Source organism: Rhinopithecus roxellana, chromosome 8 (assembly GCF_007565055.1).
Source record: "Rhinopithecus roxellana isolate Shanxi Qingling chromosome 8, ASM756505v1, whole genome shotgun sequence".
In the NCBI taxonomy this organism is placed as follows: Eukaryota; Metazoa; Chordata; class Mammalia; order Primates; family Cercopithecidae; genus Rhinopithecus; species Rhinopithecus roxellana.
Window position 1 is genome coordinate 33,563,238 of NC_044556.1, and position 25,541 is coordinate 33,588,778.

The 25,541-nt window shown below is 46.9% G+C and overlaps 1 protein-coding gene across 2 annotated transcripts; it reads right to left on the reverse strand.

Annotated features, from left to right (window-relative positions):
- Window positions 1-1,746: 1,746 nt before the first annotated feature.
- DENND2D (DENN domain containing 2D) lies at window positions 1,747-18,856 on the reverse strand. Of its 2 annotated transcripts, none has more exons than XM_010359106.2 (12): window positions 18,799-18,856; window positions 14,141-14,316; window positions 13,134-13,246; window positions 12,431-12,500; window positions 11,667-11,744; window positions 10,393-10,533; window positions 9,056-9,204; window positions 6,639-6,816; window positions 3,756-3,797; window positions 3,253-3,337; window positions 2,681-2,920; window positions 1,747-2,228 (listed from the first exon to the last, which is right to left on the reverse strand). In XM_010359106.2, exons 1-12 carry the CDS (start codon window positions 18,854-18,856, stop codon window positions 2,152-2,154), a joined length of 1,407 nt encoding a protein of 468 aa, XP_010357408.1. In that variant the 3' UTR covers window positions 1,747-2,151. The 2 variants fall into 2 exon arrangements, with proteins under 2 accessions (XP_010357408.1, XP_010357409.1); XM_010359107.2 differs by lacking the exon at window positions 18,799-18,856 and adding an exon at window positions 14,914-15,203 and having other exon boundaries at window positions 1,781-2,228.
- Window positions 18,857-25,541: the final 6,685 nt, after the last annotated feature.

Here is a 25,541-nt window from a genome sequence, read left to right on the forward strand (position 1 = left end):
GTCTTATTATTGATTTTCATCTATATCCTGTCCCATAATCAGGAATAAACAGTAGCTACACTGTCTTGTATGGCAGCCAGAGCACTCCTTGCTTGCACTTTTAATGATTCCATCCATCCCATCTGGATTGGATTAGCAAGGAGAAGTAAACCTTTAATTTCTTTGCCAGACTATATTGGGAAATGAAAATCTGTCATTACCTATCCTTGCTAGCAATTGTTCCAATATCTGGGATAAAGAAATACATACAGGAAAATGTTAGGGCAGATCAAGTATTGAAATCTAGGACAGAGCAGGACAAAGAAGGAAGGATAATTCTACTTGTTTGGCAAAGTTACATCAGTTGTCTTACTGACACATTGGGTATTATCTGTAGTGGAAATTGAGGCCTGGAGAGGTTAAATGGCATGCCAGTGTCAGTTGCTATTTTTCAGAACAAAAATTAGAATCCAGATCTGAAACCTGGTGCAGTGTTCTCTCCTATACTATACTGGGCTTTAGTGGGCTAAAGCTCTAAAGCAAGATGTTGAGGGCTAATTGAAATGTGTTTATTCTCTTACATTCTTTTTCAGCATAGATGGAATCTGAAAAGCACTCAGATATTTAGTGTGTGCATCCTTCAGCCCTAAATACAGCATTAGCATCAAATCAAGGGTACATTTCTAATAAGCCTCAGCAAACCTTACCTGAAGAACCTTTTAAGAAAGTACAGATTTCCAGGTCCTAACACTGGAGATAATTTGGTATATTTGTGATGAGGCATTAGAGGGTGTTTTCACAAGATTCTCAGGATTCCAGTTCCTTTTCTGAAACCTTTGAAGGTACAACCATATTTAGGCACCACTGCCATAAACTACCAAAAAAAAAAAAAAATGTAATTCCTAGAAGCTATGAAGAATAGTAGTGTAGCTAAGCATGGTGTGTGGACAGTGGGACATCTGCCACCTGCAGTAGGTCTCTGCACTCCCAAAAGCAAATTACATTAGCTTTAACTTCAATATGCCCTGTTCCACCCTCCAGAAACTTTTGTGTTCTTTGTACAGAATTTAGGAACTTCTGAGGGCCACAAATACACGCATTAAAAAGGTAGAATTTTTGAAGATAAGATTCTTCTAAAAAAGCTTCCCAATGCTTGAGTAGAAACTATCGGTAGAGGTATCAAGGGAGGGGAGACTAGGTGACCACTAAACTCCTTCAGACTCTTAAAATTATGATTCTTTTCTCAAAGGGAAAGAACGTCAGTGCAGAGATCCCTTCATCTTTAGCTAAAGAATTGAACTGTGCTGCTCAAAATAAAGATCAGTTGGAGGTAGGATGTCCAAGACTGAAGGTAAAGGACTAGTGCAAACTGAAAGTGATGGGGAAACCGACCTACTTATGGAAGCCATGTAGTGTTCTTCACAGGCTGCTGTTGACTGAAATTCCTATCCTCAAATTACTCAAGACTGAAGCTGCTTCCTTTCAGTGAAGAGCCTCTCCTCCCAGGATTCTGGAAAGCACACCTGACTCCAAACCAAGGACTTGGATGCCCTGTGTGTCGAGTGCTGCTGCTGCTTTTACCAGTATCTCTTACCCTTCCTCTTAGAAGAAGTAGAGCTGCTGCCCCCCATGATTCTATCACTCCAAAACATATCCCAAGGTTCAGGACCACCATGGCCAGGTCCTCCACTTGTAGTCCACTTGATTCTCATATTCATTGCCTTATTTTCCTCATTCTCCACCCATAGTAAAAGCCAAAGACACACATAAAAATAAGATTTTCCTCTTTACTCTCATCCTTACACGTCCACAGACTTCTTCATGTGGAGAGGCTGAGCCTTTCGAACACAAAGTGTGTTCTCTGTTGAAGATGTTATAATGATGGGAGAGGGCAGTTGCAGCAGCTTCTAACCAAGTGTCTACAACACATGTACTACTGTTTCCTACCTGTCACCTCTGCAAAAAATGCAGCTCTGAGCCCTCCAAAGTCCTGAGAAATCGATACCAGGGATCCAAATGTCAGACACCAATTTGAAGCAATACCTGGATACCAAGACTCAGAGTGAGGTTATGGATTTGGGGGGCTGATAGCTTTGCTGATCCTGCCACACTGGCAGGGGCTGAAGTCCAGAAATGGTGTGTAGCTGTAGTCATTCTTATTCACCACAGCTCTTATTTCACAGTTTTTCCCCTTGGCTTCTTCTGTTTCTTCTGTTCCTCATATTCAAGTATTTTCTGTTGGAAATAGCCTGTGGGTTCAGATACAGGTGTTAGAGGCATCTGATCTGATCAGGCAGACTATAATGAGCTCAGGAATAAGGATCAGAAGTATCCTGTCTGCTCCCCATACTCCCATCCCTGCCAGGATGTCTCTGGCCTCACAGGCTTCTGGAGATCCAAACATTCAGTTCTGTCCAAAAAGGAGCCCATAAACAGAGGATAGATACTTAGCAGGAATTAGCTCTAGACTGAAACAAAGGAAAGGGCTCAGTCCTGTTGGCTAATGAGTAAACCAGCTTCCACAAAATGGCAGCCCATTAGACATTTTCTTAGGTTTCGGGTTACGTCATTTCAACTCCACTAATAAAAGTCAGCCTACACCTATTTTGTGGGTTTCTAAAGAGAAATATTATTTCTTTCCCCTCCTCTGTATTCTAGAGGTAACCTTCTATGGGCTTAGACTGATGGGGACTGTCACTACCTGCAGGAGGATTCTTGCTCTTCTCGGCTTCCTGGATGAAAAGTGAGAAGAGCTGTGTCTTCACAAACTTCTTCACAAATCGGCGGTTGGTCTTGGAGGTCAGAGCCTTACAGAAGGGTCGTTCTTGGAAGTGACCTTGCCCATTTGCCTCCCGCTTGATATAGGAAGCATAATGACCCACAGTCTTGACAAAGAACTGTACAAAAGGGCCTGAAACATGCTCGTTGATTTGTTCTGCAGCTGCAGGAGATACAAAGGCCATCTCAGAGGGTAGCAGAAGGATGAAATTACCCAAACTCACCTCCAAGAATGGCTTTCATGCAGGCTGAAAGCTCCTGGGGAAAGCCGTAGGGTAGGGTTCATAATTACTGACTGAAATGGCAATCTGGGTATGGGTTCTCTGCCATTGCTTAGGAAGAATACAATCCCAAATTCAGACTTGCCCTAGGTTCTAGGCCTCTAGGGCTGGTTCTAGGACTGCTGAGTGAGTTCATTTTAGTTCTAGAAGGGAATGATTAAGAATCACACCCTTGCACTCCCTGGAGAGACCCAAAATAAGAGTAAGGACTTACTCTTGAACTCATTGATCCCCTGACCGAGAGAGTCTAAGATGCCATCCTGAAGCTTCGGTGGCAGGATGTCTTTTTCATCACCAACCTAGAGGAGGACAGAGCTCCAAGGTCAAGCAGGAAGGAAGTGTGGAGTGAAGCGGGTTGGCAGAAAAGCATAAGGAGGGCATGAATTCTACACCCCTACTCCACCCACAAATAATCAGCCACATGGGACAGAAACAACACAAGCTGTTTCTTGGCCTTTAGTTTGACTCTAGACATTAGCAAGGAATCCTCTCCACCCCGGTGGTACTTGATTTATATCCCTTGCTTAAAAGGCACTATCACTGATTGTCTTATAGTGAAGTCATCTGTGTTTATGTCCATGGGCTCCTTGAGAGAGATGCGGTCTTTTTAGCACAGATTCTCACTCAACAAAGAACTTAATGTTTGTTTAAGTAAGTGGAAACTAGAGTGGTAGAGTTGGTGGTAGACCTGCAGGGGATCTGAACCCAGACACTTACCGACATTAAGAAGGTTCCTTCACAAAGATTGACCAGCAGGACCTGAAATAAACATAGACTGGCTTTCTCTGGTCCCCTTTCTTCATAGACCTCTAGAGGATTTACCATCTTGATTTCTGCCTGTGGCTGTATCTTTCAGCCCAGGTAGCAACAAAATCAATATCTTCAGTTCTGATTTCCTGTCTAGCATTCTCCTTTCTCACCATTCCCCTCTGGAAATCTCAGTTCCCTTCCTGAGGAAAGACTATGGGTGTTTGTGAGAAGGGAGAAGGAGAAAGAGCTAAGGTAGAAGGGAAATACAAGATGGAGAAATCACAGCCAGTCACTCCCTTAATAAAACATTGCAGAAATTGCTTCTACCTGGAGCATTTAGTAGATTGCTCACATAAGTGCTTTACACATTTGATCTTAAGCAACAGTCTTGTGAGGCAGATACCATCTCCATTTTGAAGATGAAGAAACAGACCCAAAGAAGCTTCCCGAGGTCACACTTTACTGCTAATAAGAGAACCAATTTTTTTCCAAGCCTAGACTGATATTCTTGAGATTACATTCTTCTCTCTATGATTCCCCTTCAACTCCCTGCTCTCTAGAACAGAGACCAACATCTTTTTATTTTTGTTCATGCTTGCAACAACTTATGTACAATTTTCTATTAGAAAAACTCCCGCCGGGCATAGTGGCTCACTCCTGTAATCCCAGCACTTTGGGAGGCCGAGGCGGGTGGATCACAAGGTCAGGAGATCAAGACCATCCTGGCTAACACGGTGAAACCCCGTCTCTACTAAAAATACAAAAAATTAGCCGGGCGTAATGGTGGGCGCCTGTAGTCCCAGCTACTCTGGAGGCTGAGGCAGGAGAATGGTGTGAACCCAGGAGGCAGAACTTGCAGTGAGCAGAGATCACACCACTGCACTCCAGCCTGGGTGACAGAGCGAGACTCCATCTCAAAAAAAAAAAAAAAAAAAAAAAAAAACTCCCTCACAGCTTTGGGCCTTCCAGCAGGAAACAGCAAAGGAAAGAAATGAGCCCAGGGTCAACAGGAAGAGGAAAGGAAAGGAAATGAGGAGACCATGTGTCTACAGTCCTCAGGTAAAATAAGCACAGGGCTGGAACTGCCCAGGGAGCCTTCAGTCTAGACCAGAGATTACAAATAGGCACCCTGCTGGCTGATTCCAACCAGCAGATCTGTTTCTTTGATCCTTACAGTATTTTTAAATAATTGATTTGGTTTCCAATATTTAAACTGGACTATCTCACAAAAAATTTGGATTTGGAGCTTCTCCTGAAAAGTCAGGAGATCTAACACTGGGTCCACATTTCTAAAGGCCAACACTCAGATGGAACTGAGTAGCAGTTGCCTGCTTTAGGCAGGGAATGTTCCCACCAGTTTACCGTAATTTCCCAAATCATGTGTTGGTCATTTAAATGCCTGCTGGGCCTCTCTTTTCCATTTGTGACCCTTGGTCTTGACAATAGAGAGAATGATCCCTCCATTGTCCCTTCTTCCAAATACAAGGAAAGAGAGTGGAAAGTATGCCAAAAAATAGAGCATGCACTGTAATTATCTGTCGTCAGGGGAGAAAAGTTGAACTAGTCCAGGCCTGAAACCACTTGTATACATAGGCTCAGATGCCTTCATGGAGGGAAGACTGTTCCTTTGAGGGATTGGGAGGAAAGTGTGTGTATAAATAATTTGTTTTTCAAGATTGTTCCCAGAACTCTTTCCAGTATTTGGGCATATTATTGTCTGTGGAGTAATCCCTTACCAAAAGCCAGAGTCTGGCCATCAGGAGAGGAGCCACGGCTTCCAGGGAGCTGGAGCTGCAGAGTCAGGAAGTTTCATAACTTCTGGGGTTGGGACATTTAAATGTTTATTGCTAAACATGGGGCTAATACTTTGTCCCAGTTAGTCACAAAGCTAAGGCTGGTTCAAAGGGCATGTGTACTCAGCAGTCCTAAGGAAGGATGAGGGGCTAGTGGAGCAAAGAAAGGAAACACAGCCTTCTTCTTTACTTCCTAGCAATAGTTTCTATAGGAGGGGATATGATTTTATCTGTGCTAGGTCCCACTGTTGTCTGTGTGGCCTTGGATAAGTCTCTGGAGCTCAGTAATCTCTTGGAATGAGTCAGTGGTTATGGCCAGGGCAGATATTCCCAAGTCCCTCTTCTGGCTTAAGATATAGGAACATGCTATCTTTTGAAAGTCCCTACTGACCACTCTAAAGCACATGCTTTGAGTTATTTTTCCAACAGTGGGGATAGATTTATGCTTTTAATGCCCATTTTCACAACTGAGTCCTCTGGTTTGTCTGGGGTACTGCCAAGATGTAAGAAGCTAACAAAATGAAAAAGGATTCAGACCTATATCCTCATTAACCAACTTAGCTCTGAGCTACTCAGAAAGATGACTTGCTGCATTCTTAAGACTCAGTTTGCCAGAGGGCCACGTTAGCTCATTTCCAAGGAATTCAAATACATTCCAATGGGGTGTGTGTTGTATAGACCAGCTGGGTCATCCATTTGGATGAGATGGGACACCCCGAAGACTGCTCATCAGGGTCAGCTGGCATAGAACAGTCTGATCACCCCTGAATAAGCTATCCGCTGCCCCTTATGCCTAAAGGGAAAGCCTTCGGAAGGGAGCCTGCTTTTATTGAGCATCAACTGTGTGTTGGGTGCCAGGTTAGGAGCTCTATGCAGGTGGTTTCCCCCAGAATCCTTAGGGAGTGAACACTGTTATCCCCATTTTAGAGATGAGAAAGCTCAGACTTAAAGAGGTAAGGTAACTTGCCCCTAATCACACAGCTGTAAGCAGCAGAGCTGGGATCTGAATCCCAGTCTACCTGGCTCCAAATCATGCACTCTTCTTGCCACATCATACCTCTTCCATAGGGCTGTCCATGACCTCCTGCTGGAAGCGCATTTGTACTCCAACCATGAAGGGGGTGGGGCAGCAGACGGTGGCCAGAAGGCTCTCAGGGACAACAGGGATGTAGGTGTGCGCCCAGCTGAAGGGGTAGAGCAGTGCGGCAGCAGCATGGATGCACTGAGACAGGGTGCTGGGACAGAGCACAGAGGATGAGAGTCAGGAGGCCCCTACACCTCCATGCTACACACCTGTCATCGCCCACCACCAACAGCAGCTCCAGCAGTGCTGCCCGTGCCCATGGCAGAAAGGCAAGTCTGGGGGCCATGCTGGTCACAGAGCTTGAATGTACATTGCTGGGAGGGAGGGACAGAAACTAGAGAGGCCTAGGCTTCACTATCAAGAGGGGGACCTCGATTTGACCCTTCTTTTCCCGGTTAGTCTTCTCAACTTACTACTGGCCAAAAATAAAAGTGACTCTGAAGAGAAGAGGGAAGAAGAGTTGCTTTCATTCAAGGAGATAATTGATTGAGCCCCCAACCTGTGCTCACAACTGTGAGCGCACCCCACAGATGTGGGTACCAGGAAGAGCAAGACACTGACCCTGCTTTTAAGGAATTCACAGTGTAGTTAAGAAACAAACATCTAAGTAAGCACTGGAGGCTCGGCCGAGAGGCAAAGCCTTTTTACCTCCCTATGTCTATCCAACCTCACCCCCAGCCTTTGCCCCTACACAGCCCCCTCTGGGCACTCAAGGGTATTAAAGATTACCAGGTTGCTGCCTGAGTAGCTTGGGAAATTCCCAGGTTCTAAGAACCTCTGCCCAGCAATTCCACGGAAAGTCCCACAAAGGTGGCTCCTCAAGACTTTCCAGTGAAGCATTTCTCGTCACTCCTGCCCAAGTCACAACTTGGACCCTACTCCTCTTGCCACCACACACACGAAGTCCCACTCTCTGTCTTCTCATTTCTCCCCTGGCTTTCATGGCTCTTTCCTTCAGCCAAATTGCCTCAAAGTCAAGGCCAATAAAAGCACAGATGCGGGAATCCTTGTTTCAATTCTGGGTTTCAAGCTAGCACTTCCTGAATTAGCAAAATTGAGTCTCTGAGAGGCTAGCTGACTGGAAGTCCCCTCCCTGGCTAAGTTTCAGGGAGCTGAAAAACTCAGTGTGGGAAGGAAGTGGGGAGTGGTAGGATTTCCCTGAAGCAAGTAAATGTCTGAGAGGTAAATCCTGCCAGCCTCCACTTTCCAAACACTGATATGAGGAGGAAAGGCAGAATCCCAGCTCTAGCCACACAGGAACTTCTGGTTTCCATTCAGGACTGGGAGTGAAAGAGCTACTTCCAAAGCAAAATATGATGCCACTCCCTTCAAGGATTACCTACAACTAGTTCCTTTTTGGTTATCACCCATTTTTACAGAATCTTCAACACAAAGACCCCACTGCTTGCCCAAGTTTCCTTTCCTCTGAAACCCATGCATTCACCTGACCCTCTGACTTCTATTGAGTCCCCAACATCCTTTTCTTCCCTAAAAGATAAAAGCAGGGTTGTCAACCTAAAATTGTTGGTTATCTGCCTCCTCAGATATGAATAGAAGGTCCACCCCACCCCTACTGTTTTATGACATTTTTCATTCTCCATTCTATTACGTCTCCCCATGTCCTTCTCAGATCTGAAGCCCCTAAGAGGTAGAGACTATGGCACAATAGTACCCTGCTTCCACTACACACAGGGATATACTCAACTGTGAACTTAAGGATAGCAGCTAGCATTCAGCAATATGTGCTTGGCAGGGTGTTAGGTGCCTAATGTGCATTATTTCATTTAATCCTCACCACAACCTTATGAGGTAATCACAATCATTATTTCCATTTTCAAGAAGTTAACAAACTAACTTAAGGGCAACCTCATAGCTAAAGGTAGAAGAACTGGATTTAGACCTCCTAATTCTGCTGATTTCAATCCCCGTGCTTTCAACCACTATATAATTCTGCATCCCCTTCAGATGAAGGGAAGTTTGTATTTCCCAATGTTTGGCATCTGGCAAACAGTTGACACAGAATAAATGTTTGTTGAATGAGTATCTACCTCCTGCCCTGTTCTCCACCCTCCCTCAGCCTTGCAAGGGCAGAATCATGTCTACATCCACCCTAACTGGTCCCACCTGAGCTGTCACAGGAATACTTCCTGTCCTTCCCTTAGCGAAGTCAGGAGCATTCCTCAGGCCCAGGCAGCAGTCCTGTGTGGAGGAAGAGGCAGTGGGGGTGGTTCAAAACAGCTGTTTCTCTTGGTTTAAAGAACAAGGAGCTAGAAACAGGAGGGTGGGCACATGGGTCCTACAGCCCATTTTCCTTGGATAACCTCCAGTCTGTTCCCTTGAACTCAGGGATGCTGGGCAGTTCAGGTGAGCAGTTCAGGGGCTGGGCCCACCTGAGACCTTCCGCCAGGAAGATGATTTTTCTCTCCAGCACGGCAGAGGCAAAGATCTGAAGTATCTGTTCAAAACTGAGACAGTGCAATAGAGAACTAAAATCCACATGTTCTAGGTGGGAGTCCAGGGGCCGTGTCAGTGAAATGAACTGTGGGGAAACCAGAGAGAGAGAAGGTGTCACTACACTGCAAGATTGTGCAGACCCTGTAGTGCTGGGCCTCTACCAGCCTCTATTCCTTCCCCCAGGAGTGAATCTGACCCTGTCTCTCTTTCCCCTGCTAATTGGCTGAAGGACAGCACTGACATGATCTCGAGTACGGCCCATAACGTCCTGCACCCTCCCTCACTTGCCTCCCTGAGCACACACCCCTCTCTCACTGCGCTTCAGCACATGGGCTTCTGTTCCTTGAGCAATTATATCTTTTCTGCCTGCAGCCTTCACTGTGGGGGCCCTCCTCCTGCACTGCTCTACTCCCTTCATTCTTACCTTCTTTCAGGTCACAGAGGCCCCCCCTTGGCCATGTGATACTTTCCCATCTTCTTCTTATGTAGCACCCTGTTTTTTTTCTTTTTTCCTTTCATCCATTACATAATTTCTGATTCAACATGCACTGGTGTGTTTATTTAACATCTGTCTTCCCCAGTGGACTTATAGCTCCAAAAGTTCAGGGACCACATTCATTTTGGTCACCACTGTATTCCCAGAAAATGGTATAGTTTGGCACACAGCAAGCATTCAGTACTAATTTTTCTAGAAAGTGAAAGTTTCTAGCCTCTCCCCTTATTTTCCTGTGGGGAAGCCAAGTTTCAAAGGGGCACAGAGACTATTCAGAGTTCCAGGGGTCAGGACTGGAATTCTTAGAACAGTGTTCTACCTGCTGCCTCAGTGTGCTTGGTGCCTTAAAACAATAGCATTCCACCATGCATGGGTGGAGACTCGGGGGTGGGGATGGATGATAAGAAATGGACAGATGGAGGCTGTAAGGTAGAGACAGGACAAACAAAGGAGAGTGGAGTGGGGGTGGGGGCAGCTGGCAGTCTGGGGGCTGAGGGAAAAGTCCTTTATAGCACCAGAAGCCTCAACTTACATGGTTTGTTTATTATAAATAAAAGTCTTGGTGGCTTGAGCAGTAACTAGGTGCTTGTGGGTATCAAGTTAGAAGGATCAGAAAATCTGGGCTTGATTTCAGCTTTGTTCATTCTAACCAAGTCCTAGTCCCCATCTGGCTCAGTTTCTCTGTACTTTCACCTGGTTAATGGAAGAACAGTGGTAAGAGGTGCCACAGATGCCTACCCTCTCCAACTAGGGACGGCCTCACCCATTTTGCTAACCCACCTCAGTGCCTGAGTCGGGGATGAAGCTCTTGAGAGTGACAGTCTTCCCAGGAGCAGGGAAGGCTGCCTCTCGGAGGCCCTGCATGAACGGGTAGATGACAGCCATGGAGATCTGATGTCTCTTCTCCACTTCATCCAGGATCTGCAGAGAAAAGAACCACGGGAGGCACAGCTCAAAGGGACACTATCGGGCAGGTGGTAGAGACTCTACATGCCCCTGAGCGTCATAATGTTCCCATACTGGTTCAGCTGGTCCTCATGTATCTTCTAGGGCCCTCCACAAACTGGTCTCTCCCTTCCTGGCAGAGGCTGGGCTCATGCTAAATAATCTGCAGTTTATTTCCCACGTAAGACCTGCTTTTTTCCAGCTTCCTTTTTATTATCTCTCTACCAATCCATATTCTTCCCCTCTCCTAACACTAACATAAAAGCACCTCCCTGGGAAGTCATCCCAGGGTAAACTCACCACCCATGATGGTACCATGTCCACTTATGCTGGTTGCAGCAGGAGGCTAGAAGCCTAAGCCTGTTGGTACCACTCTGTCCTCCAACTCCCACTATAGATTCCCGGGGTCAGAGACTGCCTCCATCCCTAGGAACACTGCACAAAGGAATTCTTTACCCAAGCAAAAACTGACAGAGTTTTCTCCCTTCCTCCTCCAAAGGTCCTGCTGGGGTCAGAGCATAATGAAGTCCTTTCTGGTCACCAATGGATGGCATGACCCCCATGGATTCTGCTCAAATCCTGACTCAGATACACTGGCACTCAAGTTAGCTCCAGCAGAATTCCTGGGGACCTCAACTGTTCTTCTACCCTTGAAGGAGTCAGAATGGGTCTTATAACTCCTTCATATTTGTTCAGTGCTCTGCCTTTTATAATGAGTCTTCCCATATATCACCTCATTTATACCTCACACCACCCAGTGAGATAGGAAGGTGAGATTATTATATCCATTTGACAGATGAGGAAATTGAAACTCAGGGCAGAAGTTTCTTCCCCTTGTCCTACTTCAACTACTTTCTTACTTGGCTAGAGGGGGAACAGTAGCTGTCGCTGCAGGGAGTCCAGTCCCCTAGATTCAATTTCCATTTTTCCCTTAAGTCAAGTGCATGCCCCTTTGCCTCAGTTTTCCCAAGTGTACTTTAAAGCTGATTCTGGCTATGGGAGAAGAGCTCCACTAAGGGCTTAGGTTGCACAGGCAGGGTTGGCAGCCAGAGAGAGCCTGGAAGATGGGCAGGACAAACAGGCCCTGGGGAATCCTGTTCCATCCCTACCTTGGAGAACAAGCCGAAGCAGCCAATGCAGCTGATGATGCAGTACACTTTGGGAAGGCGAGGGCCAGGGCCGGCAGGCTGGGGAGGGACAGAGAGGCTTCTTCAGTGCTGCAGCCTCCCCAAGGGTTTCTCCCAACTGGGTATGAAGGAGCACAAGGCTGAGGGCTGGGGAGGGAGAATTGATGGGGAATGGTGGGTGCAGCAGGGAGGTCAGAGTGGCCACCAGGGTCAAAAGAAGAAATCCTTGAGGATACTGGGTGAGTTGGTGGGCCAGTGCTGCCGCCTTCAGTGCCAACACAATCTGGGGTCAGCAAAGAGGGGAAGAAAGTGTGCCTTAGAGATGAAATGGCTAAGGTGGAAAGCACTGTAAAGGTGACTTGGGGAATCCTCCTGAGACCTGAGACTTGAAACTAATTGTCCAAATCCCAGCCTCTGCTCTGGGAGGCTCCAGGGTCCAAGGTAAGCAGGCCTGGGTAGAGCAGCAGGGAGAGGAGTCATTTGGAGCCTCTCACAAAGAGGAAAGTTATCAAAAGCCGGAGAGAGCACAGACCAGAGCCTGACCAGCAGGGGGAGAAGGGGCATCAGGTCTTCGTGCTTGTGGGGCTGCAGAGGGAGCACTAGCATGGCAGAAGGTCCTGGGCTGTGCTTTCTCTACAACCGGTGCTGCCAACAAGCCTGGACTTTTACAGCTAAGGCTTGAACAAGCCCAGCCATGGAGCTGAGCAGACTGCAGAAAGGAAGGGGCAGTTCTGAGCTGCACAGACCAAGAGGCGCCTGCAGTATCCAAACTTTCTGCTCCCATCCACATTGGTCAGAACGAAGGAGAAGGTCTCCCTAAGAAAGAGCAGACAAATCTTGATTTGCATTGCTCACTAGATTCTAGAACAGGAAAGTGGTCAGGATTAGAGGGTGGAGAGGAGGGCGAAGTGGAGCTGCTGATTAATCATAGGAGTAAGGGCTCACTGGTATCGAGCCCTAAACACATCATCTCATCTAATTGTCAAAACAACTCTTTGAGGCAGGTTCAGTTATTATCCCCACTTTGAAGATGAAGGAACTAAGGCCAGAGGGTGCTTCTTATTCAAGGTCACTCAACTCATAAATAGTGAAGTCAAAGCTCAAGCAGTCGAATTCCAGGGCTCATGCTAGAAGGGTCTTTGCTACATCGCCTTCTTAGAGGCTAACTGCTTTCTGCTAAGTCCAGCTTGGGCCAATAGCAGAATTAAAAGCAGCAACTTTTGCTTCTAAGACAGGTGGAAGAATCTGGCTCTTTGGACAGAAGTGACTGATCAAACTGATAGCTAATATCCTTGGCCTTGAGGGACCCCAGGCCGGATGTTTTCAAATGAATCGATTACACTCCTGGGCTGAAAATCAACAAATGACAACAGTGAGGGAGGCTACAGGAGCCACAGAACTCACACGTGTTCCTTCTCTCCAAATCCAATACCCTTGCTGAGCAATTACCTGGGATACTCGGTGAGTGATGCCCACTCATTCCCATCTGGGAAGCAGAACAAGGGGATAGCTTTGAGTAGCCGCTCCTCCTCCTCCTGCTGACCCCGAAGCAGGTTCTCCCGCTATAAGGAAAAGGAAAAGACGAGTGGATGTGAAGCTGGGGGCAGAGGTAGGAGGAGAGGGCTTCAGAGCTGGTGGGTTTCCTTTGAGGCTCTAAAGCAGTCTAGGGATAAGCTTCTCCACTAGCATAGGGGCAAAGGGTGCCTTTGCCCATCACTCTACACAGTTTGCATCCTGGATCTGGTTGGAACAACTCCAAAGCTGAAACAGCCCCTCCTCAGTCAACTCGACATAAGCTTGAGTTCGACCTCAGTATTGAGGATCTGCATAGAAAGGGGACAGGGCCATGTTGAATATAGAAAGGCCCTGAAATGACCCAGGCCTCTGAGAGGACAACATCAGAGAGGCACCACATCAGAGAAGAGAAGCGGCCAGCTCAGTTGGCACACCTCCTAATGAGAAGGGTTAATGAGGATTCCCACCCCTCTACCTGGTACAGGATCAGACAAGAAAGAGTCTAATGCTTAGGCTCGGGCAGAGGGCTATGCCTGCCTACCAGTTACATGGCTGCCCCACTCTTTCCTTCCCACACATCCCAGAGAGGGGATTTATTCTAGGAGGTCTGGCAGAAGGTAAACTTCTCTACAGAGAAGGGTGACTGAAAATGGGATTTGGAAGATCTATGCGGTCCCCTAAAAGGCAAAATATCTAGCCTAGTTTCCCTGCTAGGAAGCCTAGGTCAGTCCCTCACAAAGAAGTTAGACCTAGATTCTGTGGGTGATAACAGAGAACTGGGGCTGTGCTAAGAAGGAAATGGAGAGCAGCGAGCTCAGAGCTCAGGGCAGCTCCAGGCTCAAGCCCTGGTAGGGTGGGGAGAAGGAGGTAGAACACCCACCCCTACCACCTTCCAAACACCCCAGTCCTCTGACTGGCCCCGCCCCTCCTTCAGTCCTTACCTTGGGAAATTGGTAGGTGATTATAGGCTCGTAATCATCCTGTGAACGCTTTTTTTTGAGAGAAACCACAAGAAGGTATTCAAAGAAGTGCTGCCCCCCAGCAAAGTTGGGCAAAGAGTGCTCCTGGGTCCTTTCTGGTTCCTTTAAAGCTTCCCCCGAATTGTCCTGGGGCGGTCCTGAAACCAAGACACCAGAGCCCATTTAGTATAATCTCATTGATCCATTCCTGGAGTGGAGTCTGTGAGAATCTGGGTGACCTCCACACGTCAAGGACGCCTTGCCAATGCTGAGATACCTGGATACTGGCCAGCACCACCAGTCACTCAGGATCAGGGCCAAATGGGCAGTTTCCACACCCGCCCTGGTAGACTTGAAACCATGGGGAACCAAGCAGAGGAAAGAAAACACTGACGCGGAAGCCATGGAAATGTGCTGGAGAGGCCGCGTGGAGGCCAGGGCCCCAGGGTACCACAGACACTGCATAACCTGTCGGGTGCTTCTGGCAGTCCTGGAACAATATGGCCTGAGAGTTTAGTTCATACTAAGTGAATAAGAACAGGCACAAAGGGCATGTGACTGTGACCACACTAGCCCCACAGAGGGCATGACCAGCTCTTAAAAACCAACAGAGGAAGCCGCCTGGCCCAGTCACATGGGGAACCATGTGGAGGCCGAGATATAAAGTAAGAGGAGGAAGGAGTATTTCAAAGAAGAAACAGTCCCGCCTAAGAGGGTCACCCTAAAAACAAGGAAGTGGGCAGTCCAGTCCTGACCTGCTCGACGTCGGAAGAGCCTGAACACCCGGCCTACCACTTGTCCTTCCATCTCTGGGCCTTCAGGACAGAGCGGACTCCCCACTCCCCTAACACAGACAGACTGGTGACAGAAAGCCTGAGAAAGGGGCTGCTTCAGTCTCCAGCCACAACTCCGTGAAGCCAAGCCACGCGCTGTCTTCCAGAGAGGGGAGAGAAGTTTCCATCCTGTGCACCCAGTAGTTGAGCAAGAAGGATGTGACGGGACCCAGGAAGGCAACAGCAGCCAGCACCAACAGAGTCAGCATCCTGGCACCGCAGTGCAGATCTCAGCTCCTCCCAAGGGCCTCAGGGTGTGGCGAGAGAAAAGGTCAAGAGCAAACACCTCTAGCTGAAAGAAGCCAGAAAGGTCTGGCTACTCCTGGGCTAAGGGTTTTGAATCTGGGCTGCAGATTGTGCAAAGAGTTTATTTACAATCTTAGAACAGTGGACAACAGTGGATAGCGTCAGACTGTGGGCAGTGGAAACTGGCTGGTCTCAGGATAGGGATCCTATATCTCCATCACTTAGATTGCTGACCTTTCACTTCTCAACTTGGTCAATGGAAGTCAAAAACCCCAGCAAGGCCACCTGCTGAATTCTAGAACTTCCAGGACTTCCCAACCTAGAGCACATGCCCAAATACTCTCTGCAGCCGGGATGCTACTGTCCTCTCCTGATTGAGATAAATAGACTTGGCCTAATAATTATCCAAATAGATTAATTCTTACAACAAAAGAAAGAGTTCTGGAAGTCAATATCCAATAGCCTCCTTTCCTGATGGTGCAGTGAAGAGCAAAACCCATCTCTAAGCCCAGAGTTCGTGATATTTTGGAAATAGCTACAATGGCGAATTTCACCTGCTGGAGAGTTCTGTCACTGGCACTCATTCCAGGGTTCCAGCAGAGTCCCTCTTCTCAAATAGGAAGCACTAGCTCAGGAGACTGTCCCCAGCTCAAGGTAGGGGACTGACTGCACCAGCAGCCTGAGGGTGATTCTGTGGCAGTGGAAAGCATCCAGGTGACCTCCACCCAACCCTCACACCTGCTCAGCCTTCCTCTGGATCAGACCAGGTCAGCTGTACTGCCCAAGCTACAGGCAGAGCTGCTAGCCCACTGCTGTGTCTGGAGACTAGGTAGGAGAGAAGGAATAGCAAAAAATCACCTTGGATTCTCACAGAAACCCCTGAATGAGTAAATGCAGAGAAGGCTTTTGCCAGGAAGCTGTCTCAAAGGGAAAGCAGGGGGCAAAAGGGGTTGGCGCCAGTGTTTGCCACTCCTACTAAGAATAAGAATAAGCCTTCTGGAAGAGAGTGGGGTGCTAGGATAGGGAAAACAGCTGCTTTGCTTCTAAGAGCTCTAGACCTGGCTCTGTGGGACTAGTAAAAGCCAGGACTTATGGCCAAACTCATTTACAGTAAAGAAAGATGTTCAAATGCTATAATGGGTGAGACATCACACCTTACTTGCAAGCTACACAGACTTGTTGCACAAGCCTTACCACCTGTCTAAGGAACAAGCATCTTCCTGATACAGATGGGGACACTGAGGCATAAAGTAATTCAAAGGCTATTAAAATTGGCAGGATTTGTTGGGAATGGGGATTAGGAAAGCTCCACATCCATGCTCCTGCCTTCTGGATGCATTTGACATCAAATATCCCACAGAGGTTTTCAAAGGACACTGAGAAACAGAATCTTATCACTGACATTTCCAGATTCTAACGAAATTATGCCTTTCCCTAAATCTTTTGGGCTGCATTTTCAGATCATTTTCTTCTGCTTTATCAGGAAAGCCAAGAGAATAGCAAAATTAAGAAATCATTGACAAAAGAAAGTAATTAGACTTTTGGGATGAGGCCCAAGAAATGCAGCAAAAGACTGTTTTCTCCCCTCTTTCAAAAGGGGTTATCCACAGGAGAGAAAAGCATAAGAGAAAACTAACCTCCATCAAACTCATGTTTCATATAAGGTATCTCATTTAATCTCCAGTGCCCTAGAAAGGAATTATTATCCTGAGTTTTAGTTGAGGAAGGAGCCACCCTTTCTAGGGAAGTCAGGAATCTGGTTACACTTGTTCCTCCACCAGAAAGCCTCTCCCTGACACCTGACTGAAGTCCCAGATCTGTCCAGAATATAGGTGAGAGGACCTTCCGGAGCCTTGATCTGGGAAGCTGGCCCATCCCTTCCAGCTCAGGTGCTGTCAAGCCAGGACCACCACCACATCACTCCTTGTCACCAGGATACACACACACACACACGCACACACACACACACGCACACACACTCCTAATACGCAACTGTCCTGGGGCCAGAAAGGCAAAGAGGAAGGGGGAGAATCCCCAGGCAGGTGGAGGATGGTATGGAAGATGAACAGGACACACGCTCCTGGCCAGAAAAGTATTAGGCCTCAGTTCTTACAGTTCCTCAGTATCAGGAAGCTCCTCCAGGCAGAATCAGGAAGTGCCTGGTGTTGGGGTAGAGGTGGGTGGGAACAACTGGAATGTCTCTCCTGGGCTGCAGGGGGCAGACCCCTTCCATTCACACAGGGTCTGGGAAGACCAGGACAGACCGGGCCAGTGCTCTCCAGAGAAGAGAGAATGTTAGCCTCATCCTGCCTTCTGCTCCCACCACTGCATGGTCCCAGGCCTCTGCCCCAAACTGTGGTTTCTGACCTCTCCCTGATGGTGCAGCTGGAATGGCCAGATATTGGAGATCTGTGTCTAGAGAGGACACTGCAAAGGGGGAAGGAGCAGGGTGTGGCAGGAGGAATGGCAACAGGATGAAGAACAGAACACTCAGAGGTCACTGCAGTTCAAAGAAGGGCGCACTGACCTCACTCCCTGAGGCCCTCCCAACTCTGGGGCTTGGGCTAAGAGAGGGACTCACTTGGCCTCCTTGGTGTGCCAATGTTGGAAAGGGCAGGCTGTCTGGGAATGGCCCCTGCTCACTTTCTAATCCACTCTTTGCTCTTCAGACGGTAGGACCTCTAGGCAAAGTATCTAAGGGTCATGGCTGCTCAGCCATAGGACTGGCTAGTGGTAAGCCACACAAATATTTGCCGAAGGAATTAATAAATGAATGAATTTCTAACTGCTCTCCTTCCAATCCCAGGGCTCTGCTAAGAAAGAAAAGAAGCTGCTGCTTTAAATTAGCAGTTGACTTCTAATTTAATCCCCATAATCCTGGACGGGGGAATTATGTCCATTTCACTGTTGCGGGGCTGAGGGAAAGGGAAGGGGTGCCCTGTCTGGGCGACACGCTGGAAAGCAGCAGCTGTGCAGGTTCTACTGCCGCTCCGCTGGAGGCCACACTTTGAAAGGCACTTGGCCGCAGGTGGGTGGGGGTGGTAACGTCATCGAGGAGACCTGTGTTTGTGGCCGGTGGCTATCTGCAGGGCAGGGGCAGGGGCGCTGGCTCCAAGGAACTGGGCAAAGGCCACGGAGCAGTCCCAGGGCGGCGAGATGGGGTGGGACGGCGGGCACCCCGGGAGCTGAGGCAGTGCCTCTGGGAGGGCACCACCACCGGGGCGCTTTCAGGCACACTGCGGTTGCACCACAAGCTTCCTGGATGGAAGGACACGTGGCCCCGGGGCCCCACAACGGTTTCCTGTGTCCCGCCGCCTCCCCCTCGCCCCCGCAGGCCTGGCCTCACCGTCGTGTCCCGCCCCCGCCCCCACCTGACCCTCTTCCCCTCTCCCCGCGCTCCCTCCCGCTCACCTGCCCCGGCGCAGCCTCCTGAGTCCCCCTCCAACTGCTCCCGGATCTCGACGCCCCGTGCCGCCCTCCCCTGGGCCCCAGCCGCCGGCCCTAGCCCCTGCTCCCCGGCGCCCACGCCGTCCCAGCGCGCTCTCCCCGGCCGGCACTAACCCCCATGGCCGCGCTTCAGTCTCAGGCTGGCTCGAAGGCGGCGGCCGAGCCCATCCATGGCCCCTCGAGTGCCCGGCGCCCGCTCCCGGCTCCGCGCTGGCCCCGCCCCCCTATCCTTGACCTCCTCGGGTCCGACACTTTCACTTTCACGCGGGGGGAGGCCTAGGGGACAGGTTCGGGGCGGCGCGGCGCCCCTTCCGGGCTCCGGCCCAACCCCCGGGCGCACCTGGGCGGGCCCGCTCTGCCCTCGCCCTGGGCAGGGCTGCGTGGGGTGGCAGAGGGCGCTCGACGCGCGTCCGGGACTGGGCGGCGCCACCTCGTTCCCACCCTCCGTGGGGCTCCCGGGGAGGCTTGACTTAGCGAACCCCCTGCACTCCGCAAAAGCGTGTGTCCTGGCTGAAATCACCGTCTTCCAGGTCGCCCCAAACGAATCCCAAAAGAGACAGAGTTTTCAGTCCTCACACCTCTCCAATCCCTCCACCTCTCCCTTTGCAACTGCTTTAGCCCCTCGACCATCTCCAGGTCTCTTGCTCTACTTGTCCTCTCACTCTCGCGGTTCCTGAGGAGGAACTGGAGATGCGGATTAGGGAGCTGACCCTGCCTTACATTCAAACTTGGCCTTGAACAGACCAGCAAAATGGGGGTAACCCCTGCCATTCCACAGAAATGTGAAAGTTCAGGAATATAGAAAACTTTTTGTAGGTTGTTACATAATACAAATTCAAGGGACGATTATTGTCATAATTGTTGCAGCAGTACCCTCTCCCCTTCTAATCCTGAGTTTCAATGCAGCCTTTCCGCTCCTCCCTTTTCACATTTTCACTAACTTGCAAATATGTCCAGGCTTTAAACTTCAGGTATCAACCATGACATTGTGGGTCTGCTAAGCCCACTTCCTCCTGGGAGATTTGCCCTAGTTCCCCGCTCCCTCTCAGAACATTTTCTGTAGGACTGGGAAGTGCAGAGTCCATCTGGGATTGCCTTGTTTACAAGGTTTTAGGGTCAGTTTCAGGAGGGTTAGGCAGAGGGAAGAAGGTACTCTGGCAGAAATACGTCTGGGAACTGTGGGCCTGACTCCCAGACCTACAGCCCTCTTTCCTCTCCTCAGGCATGGCCTCCAGGTGACTCTCCAGTCACCACGGGTGAGCCAGAATTGGTTATCCAGCCCTAGTATTAACTGTCTAGTCTTAACCCAGAGGTTCTAAAAGTTGACTTTACTCTGGCCGTATGCAATTTTGCGCTTAATTACAGTCTGTTGCTGTTCCCTATTCTTTGTGTATTCCCTTCCCTTCCCCAAGTACCTTTTGTGGGCTGAACCCATGTCTTACGCATCTCTGTGTAAGAACAGTCGTTGCTCATGATAAACTTGTCCAATTGATTGAATATTATTGTGCCTTAACTTCCCCAGTCTATTTTGTGGTGTTCCCAACAAAACTAACTCCCTTTCTTTTAAAAGAGATGAAGAAAACTGTGTACATGTGCACCAAAAAGATAAGTACAAGAATGTTCAAGGAGGTCTTATTGAAACAGACTCACACTGGAAATAACCTCAAATGTCTATTAATAGTAAAGTGAGTGAATCGCAGTATATTCACGTAATGAAGTACTACATAGCAGTAAAAATAAATAACAGCTGCATGCAATAACATGGCCACATTGCACACACTTCATGTTGAGAAAAGCCAGACACAGAAGAGTACATTATGTAAGCGTCCATTTATATAAAGTTTAAAACAGGTGAAATTAATCTACAGTATGAGAGGTCAGAATGGCGTTACCTTTAGGGAGGAAGGAGGAAATAATGACTGGGAGAATACCATAGTGTTTCTGTCTAGGATGCTGGTCATGTCCTATTTCTTTCTTGTTGTAGCTGCCATCTTCCACTGTCCCCTAGGTCATTCTCCTAGTCTGGCTGTAGAGTGGAAGTGAATGACACTAGCCTCCCTTTTTTGAAGGTCTTGAAAGGAAGCACACTAATATTCAAGGAGGCAGTCAGTATGACATAACAGAATGAGCCTGGGCGTCCGACACAGACGAACTTGGACCTGAGCCCACTCTTCCTCTTGCTTGCCCTGTAGCCTTGGGTTACGCATTGCACTGAGCCTCACTTTTCTGACATAATAAAATCACCTTGCAGGGCAGTTGTGAGGATTAGAAAGAATATATTTGTAATACAAATTCCAAACTTCATACATACCTTTAAGGCTCAAATCACTGTAGTTCTCAGCTCCATTTCTTTTAATTGCAGAAAGTACTGTCTATTACCAGGCTTGTATCTCCAGGAATTTCTGAGAAGCCTCAAGAAACACACACTCCAAAGACCAATTCTGATATTCACTGGTCCTTAGAGTCCATCATGGGAATTCAGACTACTACTTTCCCTTCCACAATTATACCCATTTGTCTGAAGACATACTGCTATTGTTCTCCCCTGTGCCATTTTGCCCAACGTGATTCTTTCTTCAATTCCATATAGAGATAGCTGAGGTCAGAGGAGGTTTTGTTAAGACTTAGTCAAAGGTTTGTTAAGACTTTGTTTTATAAGAGAAGCACATTATAAAAGGAAAACTTAAACACAAAATATCACCACTCTTGGGATCTGCATGAGGGTCCTCTTTGGAGCACTTCTCTCCCTACCCCTAGAGCTGCCCCTATCTTGCAGGGATTAGCTAACCTGACTCCAGTGGGAATGCCCTTGAACCCAGCCCTGCCTTAGTATTCGCATATTCCAGAATGATTGACAAGAGCAATGTTTATTACATTCACGGGGAAACCCTGTCTCATACTTAGAATCTAATCTCATCTTTTGGCACAGAGACACCAGAAGAACAATGAAAACAAAAGCAACCCAAATTTCCCCAAGAATAGGCCCATCGATACAGAATGCCACCATCAATTGACCTGCACAATTCCTCTTCCTTTGAGATGAACAAAAGCTCAAGCTGTCTCAAACTATGTATACTGCAAGTCATCTGAAGTCTTGCCTTCTCATCTCCTATGAGAAATGAGTTGAATAACCTACATGTCTTCCAGAAACAAACAATGATATCCAGGATTAGGAAAGAACATCTGAATATTAGAAACAAAGATAGTCTTTTCTGTTACCACAAAGAGTTCCTGGAGTTAAAAAGTTCTCAAATCTCTCTCTCTCCTAGAAAGGGTCTCTGCTCTATGTTTGAGAGCCAAAAATCTCCTTGTATTCTCTTTCTTCCCATTCTTCTAAAGTGCTAAAATTTCAATCCCAACATTTTGTGTGTGTTGATCCCTCTAATTGGAATGTTCTTCCTCCCACTCCCCACTCTACTAACTTCTACTCATTCTTTATATCTTGCTTAAACGACCTTTTCGGAAAAGACTTCTTGACCACCTCCCCTTTCCATCTAAATCAGATCCTCCTGTTACAACCTCAATCACACCATTTCCTTAGGAGTATTTATAGCCATTTGTAGTTACATTTATGTATTTCTGAGATTATTTGTTCAACTACTCTCTCCCTTTCTAGAGTCGTCCCCAGGAGGCATGGGTCTTATCTCTTTCTCTTACTTCTGTGTCCCCATTGCCTAGCACAGTGCCAGGCATACATTAGATAAACAGTAAACATTTGTTGAGTGAATAAATTTAGGAATTAATAGATGGGTAGTATGCAGAAAGCTTCTATCTCTAAGGAGACAGAAAATTAATTTAAACATTTTTTATTTTCTGGGTTCTACTCAGGACAAACACTTTGGGTGCCTAAGACTCATTTCCCCCTTTACCCTTACTGGATGTATGGATATATTTGCTCAGAGGTGTATCAGATGGTGGAATCTGATCGTGATAGTCCTGGTCTCCTTCCCCCAGGTTGATTCATGGTGGCCATGTGATCCAGGTGTGGCCAGTGGGAGGTAAGGAGGTGTCTAATCTAGTAAGGGAGGCAAGATGCAATCTCCTAGGGACTTCTGGATAGGATTCTCCAGAAGTGATGCTGTTTCCTTGCCTCTGGGCATCACTGGGTTTGGATATGATGACAGGAACTGCTGAGATGAAGCCAGCTTGTGTAGCAGAACAGGGACAACAGGCTCTCAGGATAATGGGGCGAGAGTTAGGAATGGCATGTCAGGCCTGAAGCTGCCTTCACTCTGCACTGCTTGTTACCTGAGGTAATAACTCTCCTTATGTTTTAACGCAGTGAGCCTTCTAAATACATTTTACATGGCATCTCAGTGCCATGTAATATACACACATGTAATACACAAATAAAAGTTTCACAAAACAATACCACCCCTACTATGTGCAAGGTATGCTGGTATTTCTCCTTTTTCTTCCATTCTATTATTGTGCTTTTTAAAAAAATCCTTGTTTGAGGCACCTTAAAATTATTTTACCCCCAAAATGTGTTGTGACCCACAGTTTAAAACATCTTTGAGTTTTCTGGTACTTTTTCTGCAGACCCTGGAGCGAGACTATCTGAGTTGGTGTCTCAGCTCTGCCAGTTACATCAGGCAAGTTTCTTAACCTCTTTGTTGATTCAGTTTTTTCATATTTGATAGAATAATAATGGCATCTACCTTACAGGGTTGTTTTAAGGAATAAGTGAGCTAATACACCTAAAGCACTTGGAATGGGAAGCCATTGGCAGGTCTGAACACAAGACTTACATGATCCTACAAAGATGAGTAAGGCGTGGTCCTTGTTCTCACAGAGTTTGCATTCTTTCAGGAATAATATAATGCAGAGATACTGGGATTAAGATAAGCACAGGGTAGTTCAAGATCACGAAGGAGAAACACGCATTTTAGCCTAACAAATCAAGTCTGATCTCCAGTAGGTAAGCCTGGGAGATAAAATCTCACTTACTTTTTTTGTTAACTAATAGACTAGTTTTAGGTTTATAGAAAAATTGAGCAGAAGGCACAGAGAGTTTGCACATAGCCCCTCACTCCACCCCCATATATAGTTTTCCCTATTATTAGCATCTTGCATTAGTGTGGGACATTTGTTACAGTTGATAGACCAATATTGATCTGCTATTAACTGAAGTCCATCATTTACATTAGGGTTCACTCTTTGCTTGTATATTCTATGGGTTTTGACAAGTGTACAATGACATGTATTCACCATTACAGTATTATATGGAATAGTTTCATTGCCCTAAACATCCTCTGTGCTCTTCCTGTTCACCCCTTCTCCCCCCTGTCCCACTCCCCAACACTGATCTTTCTACTGTCTCCATAGTTTTGCCTTTTCCAGAATGGCAGATAGTTGGAATCATACAGCATGTAGCCTTTCATCATATAATATGAAGCCTTGCTTCTTGTAATTAGAAATATGTATTTACCTTTCAAAACCCTCTCTGAATGCAGAATACATTCATAAGCAAAAGAACAAAGAGTAATAATTTTTAAGTGTATTTTCAGCACTGTTCAGGGGATTGAGCAGCCAATAGGTGTAACCAATTTCCTTAACAAGCATCTGCTTAATAAATATTTGTCGAACAAATGAATGAATGAATTCCCAGCTTGATGACTACATTAGCAGATGGTCAATGCGTGCTTGTTAAATTGAACTCTAGACTTAACATTTTGATTGCATTTAGGGGATTCCCAGTTCTCCTTGACCATAAACTTAAGAGGAACACATAGTTTTCATGGCTTAGTCACTTTATATGTTTCAGACACTATGCTAAGCATTTTACAAACACTATTTCAAATCAGCATTATCAATAATCTTTTGAACTAACAATTACTATTCCCACTTTACAGATGAAGAAGCAGGCTCAGAGATGTTAAGGAACTTGCCCGAAATCACACAGCAGGTAAAGTGAACTTTTAATTCGCACTCAGATGGAAACTTTATCCCCAGGAGCATCCTGATGAGCCCACCAGGACATGTTGTGGAGTCTTCCATGGAGCTGACAAGTGGCCCAGCACTCCAAGCTTTCCATGTTGATCTCAAATAGATATCCTATGAGACTACACTCAGGTCAGTCTGTGTACTGCTCCCAAAATGCCCTACCTTGCTTTCTACACTGAACAATGCCCCAAAGTAGTGGAATTTTTTTTTTTTTTTTTTTTTTTTTTTTTTTTTTTTTTTTTTTTTTATGGAAGCCAGAGGTTCATCATAACAGGTGTCACGGAAGTCCTCAGAGAGGTAAATAACTCCCTGGAGATAAGGCTGACATATAAAAGTCTACCTCAGTGCTGGGGAAATGAGCACACTGTTCACCACTGTAGGAGAAAAGAAGGGGACAGACGATCACGAAGGGCTTTGTAATTCATCAAAGATTCTTAGATATTTCTACCTACAATTAGAAATGAAATCATCTCCAACACTTCAAACTTCTGACAGAGAAGATGTATAAATCTGATAAGCAGAATCTTTGTAAGCATATAAATAAGTCTTGAAAATCGAACATCCCCACCTGCTAAATGTGCTAAGCAGGGACAGCGTCATCAAAGCAGCACCATGAGGACAAATCAGTTTCCTTGAATGAACACAATTAACCAAAATTATTGATCCCATTTTTATCTCTTTATTGTGTCTCTGCTTGCTTGTACAGTTTCCCAGAACTACACATTTTTCTCATCTAGATAAGGGAGACTTAAAAACTAGGTCAGTCACATGAGTACAGTAACTGACATTTCAGAATCAGGGTTTGGTCTGAGACTCTGGATGGGAAAGCAAGGCCTGAGCGTTAGTTCCAAGTTCATTCTAGATGAGCCATAAGTTAATACACTGAACGCTTCTTGTAGGAATACAACTTC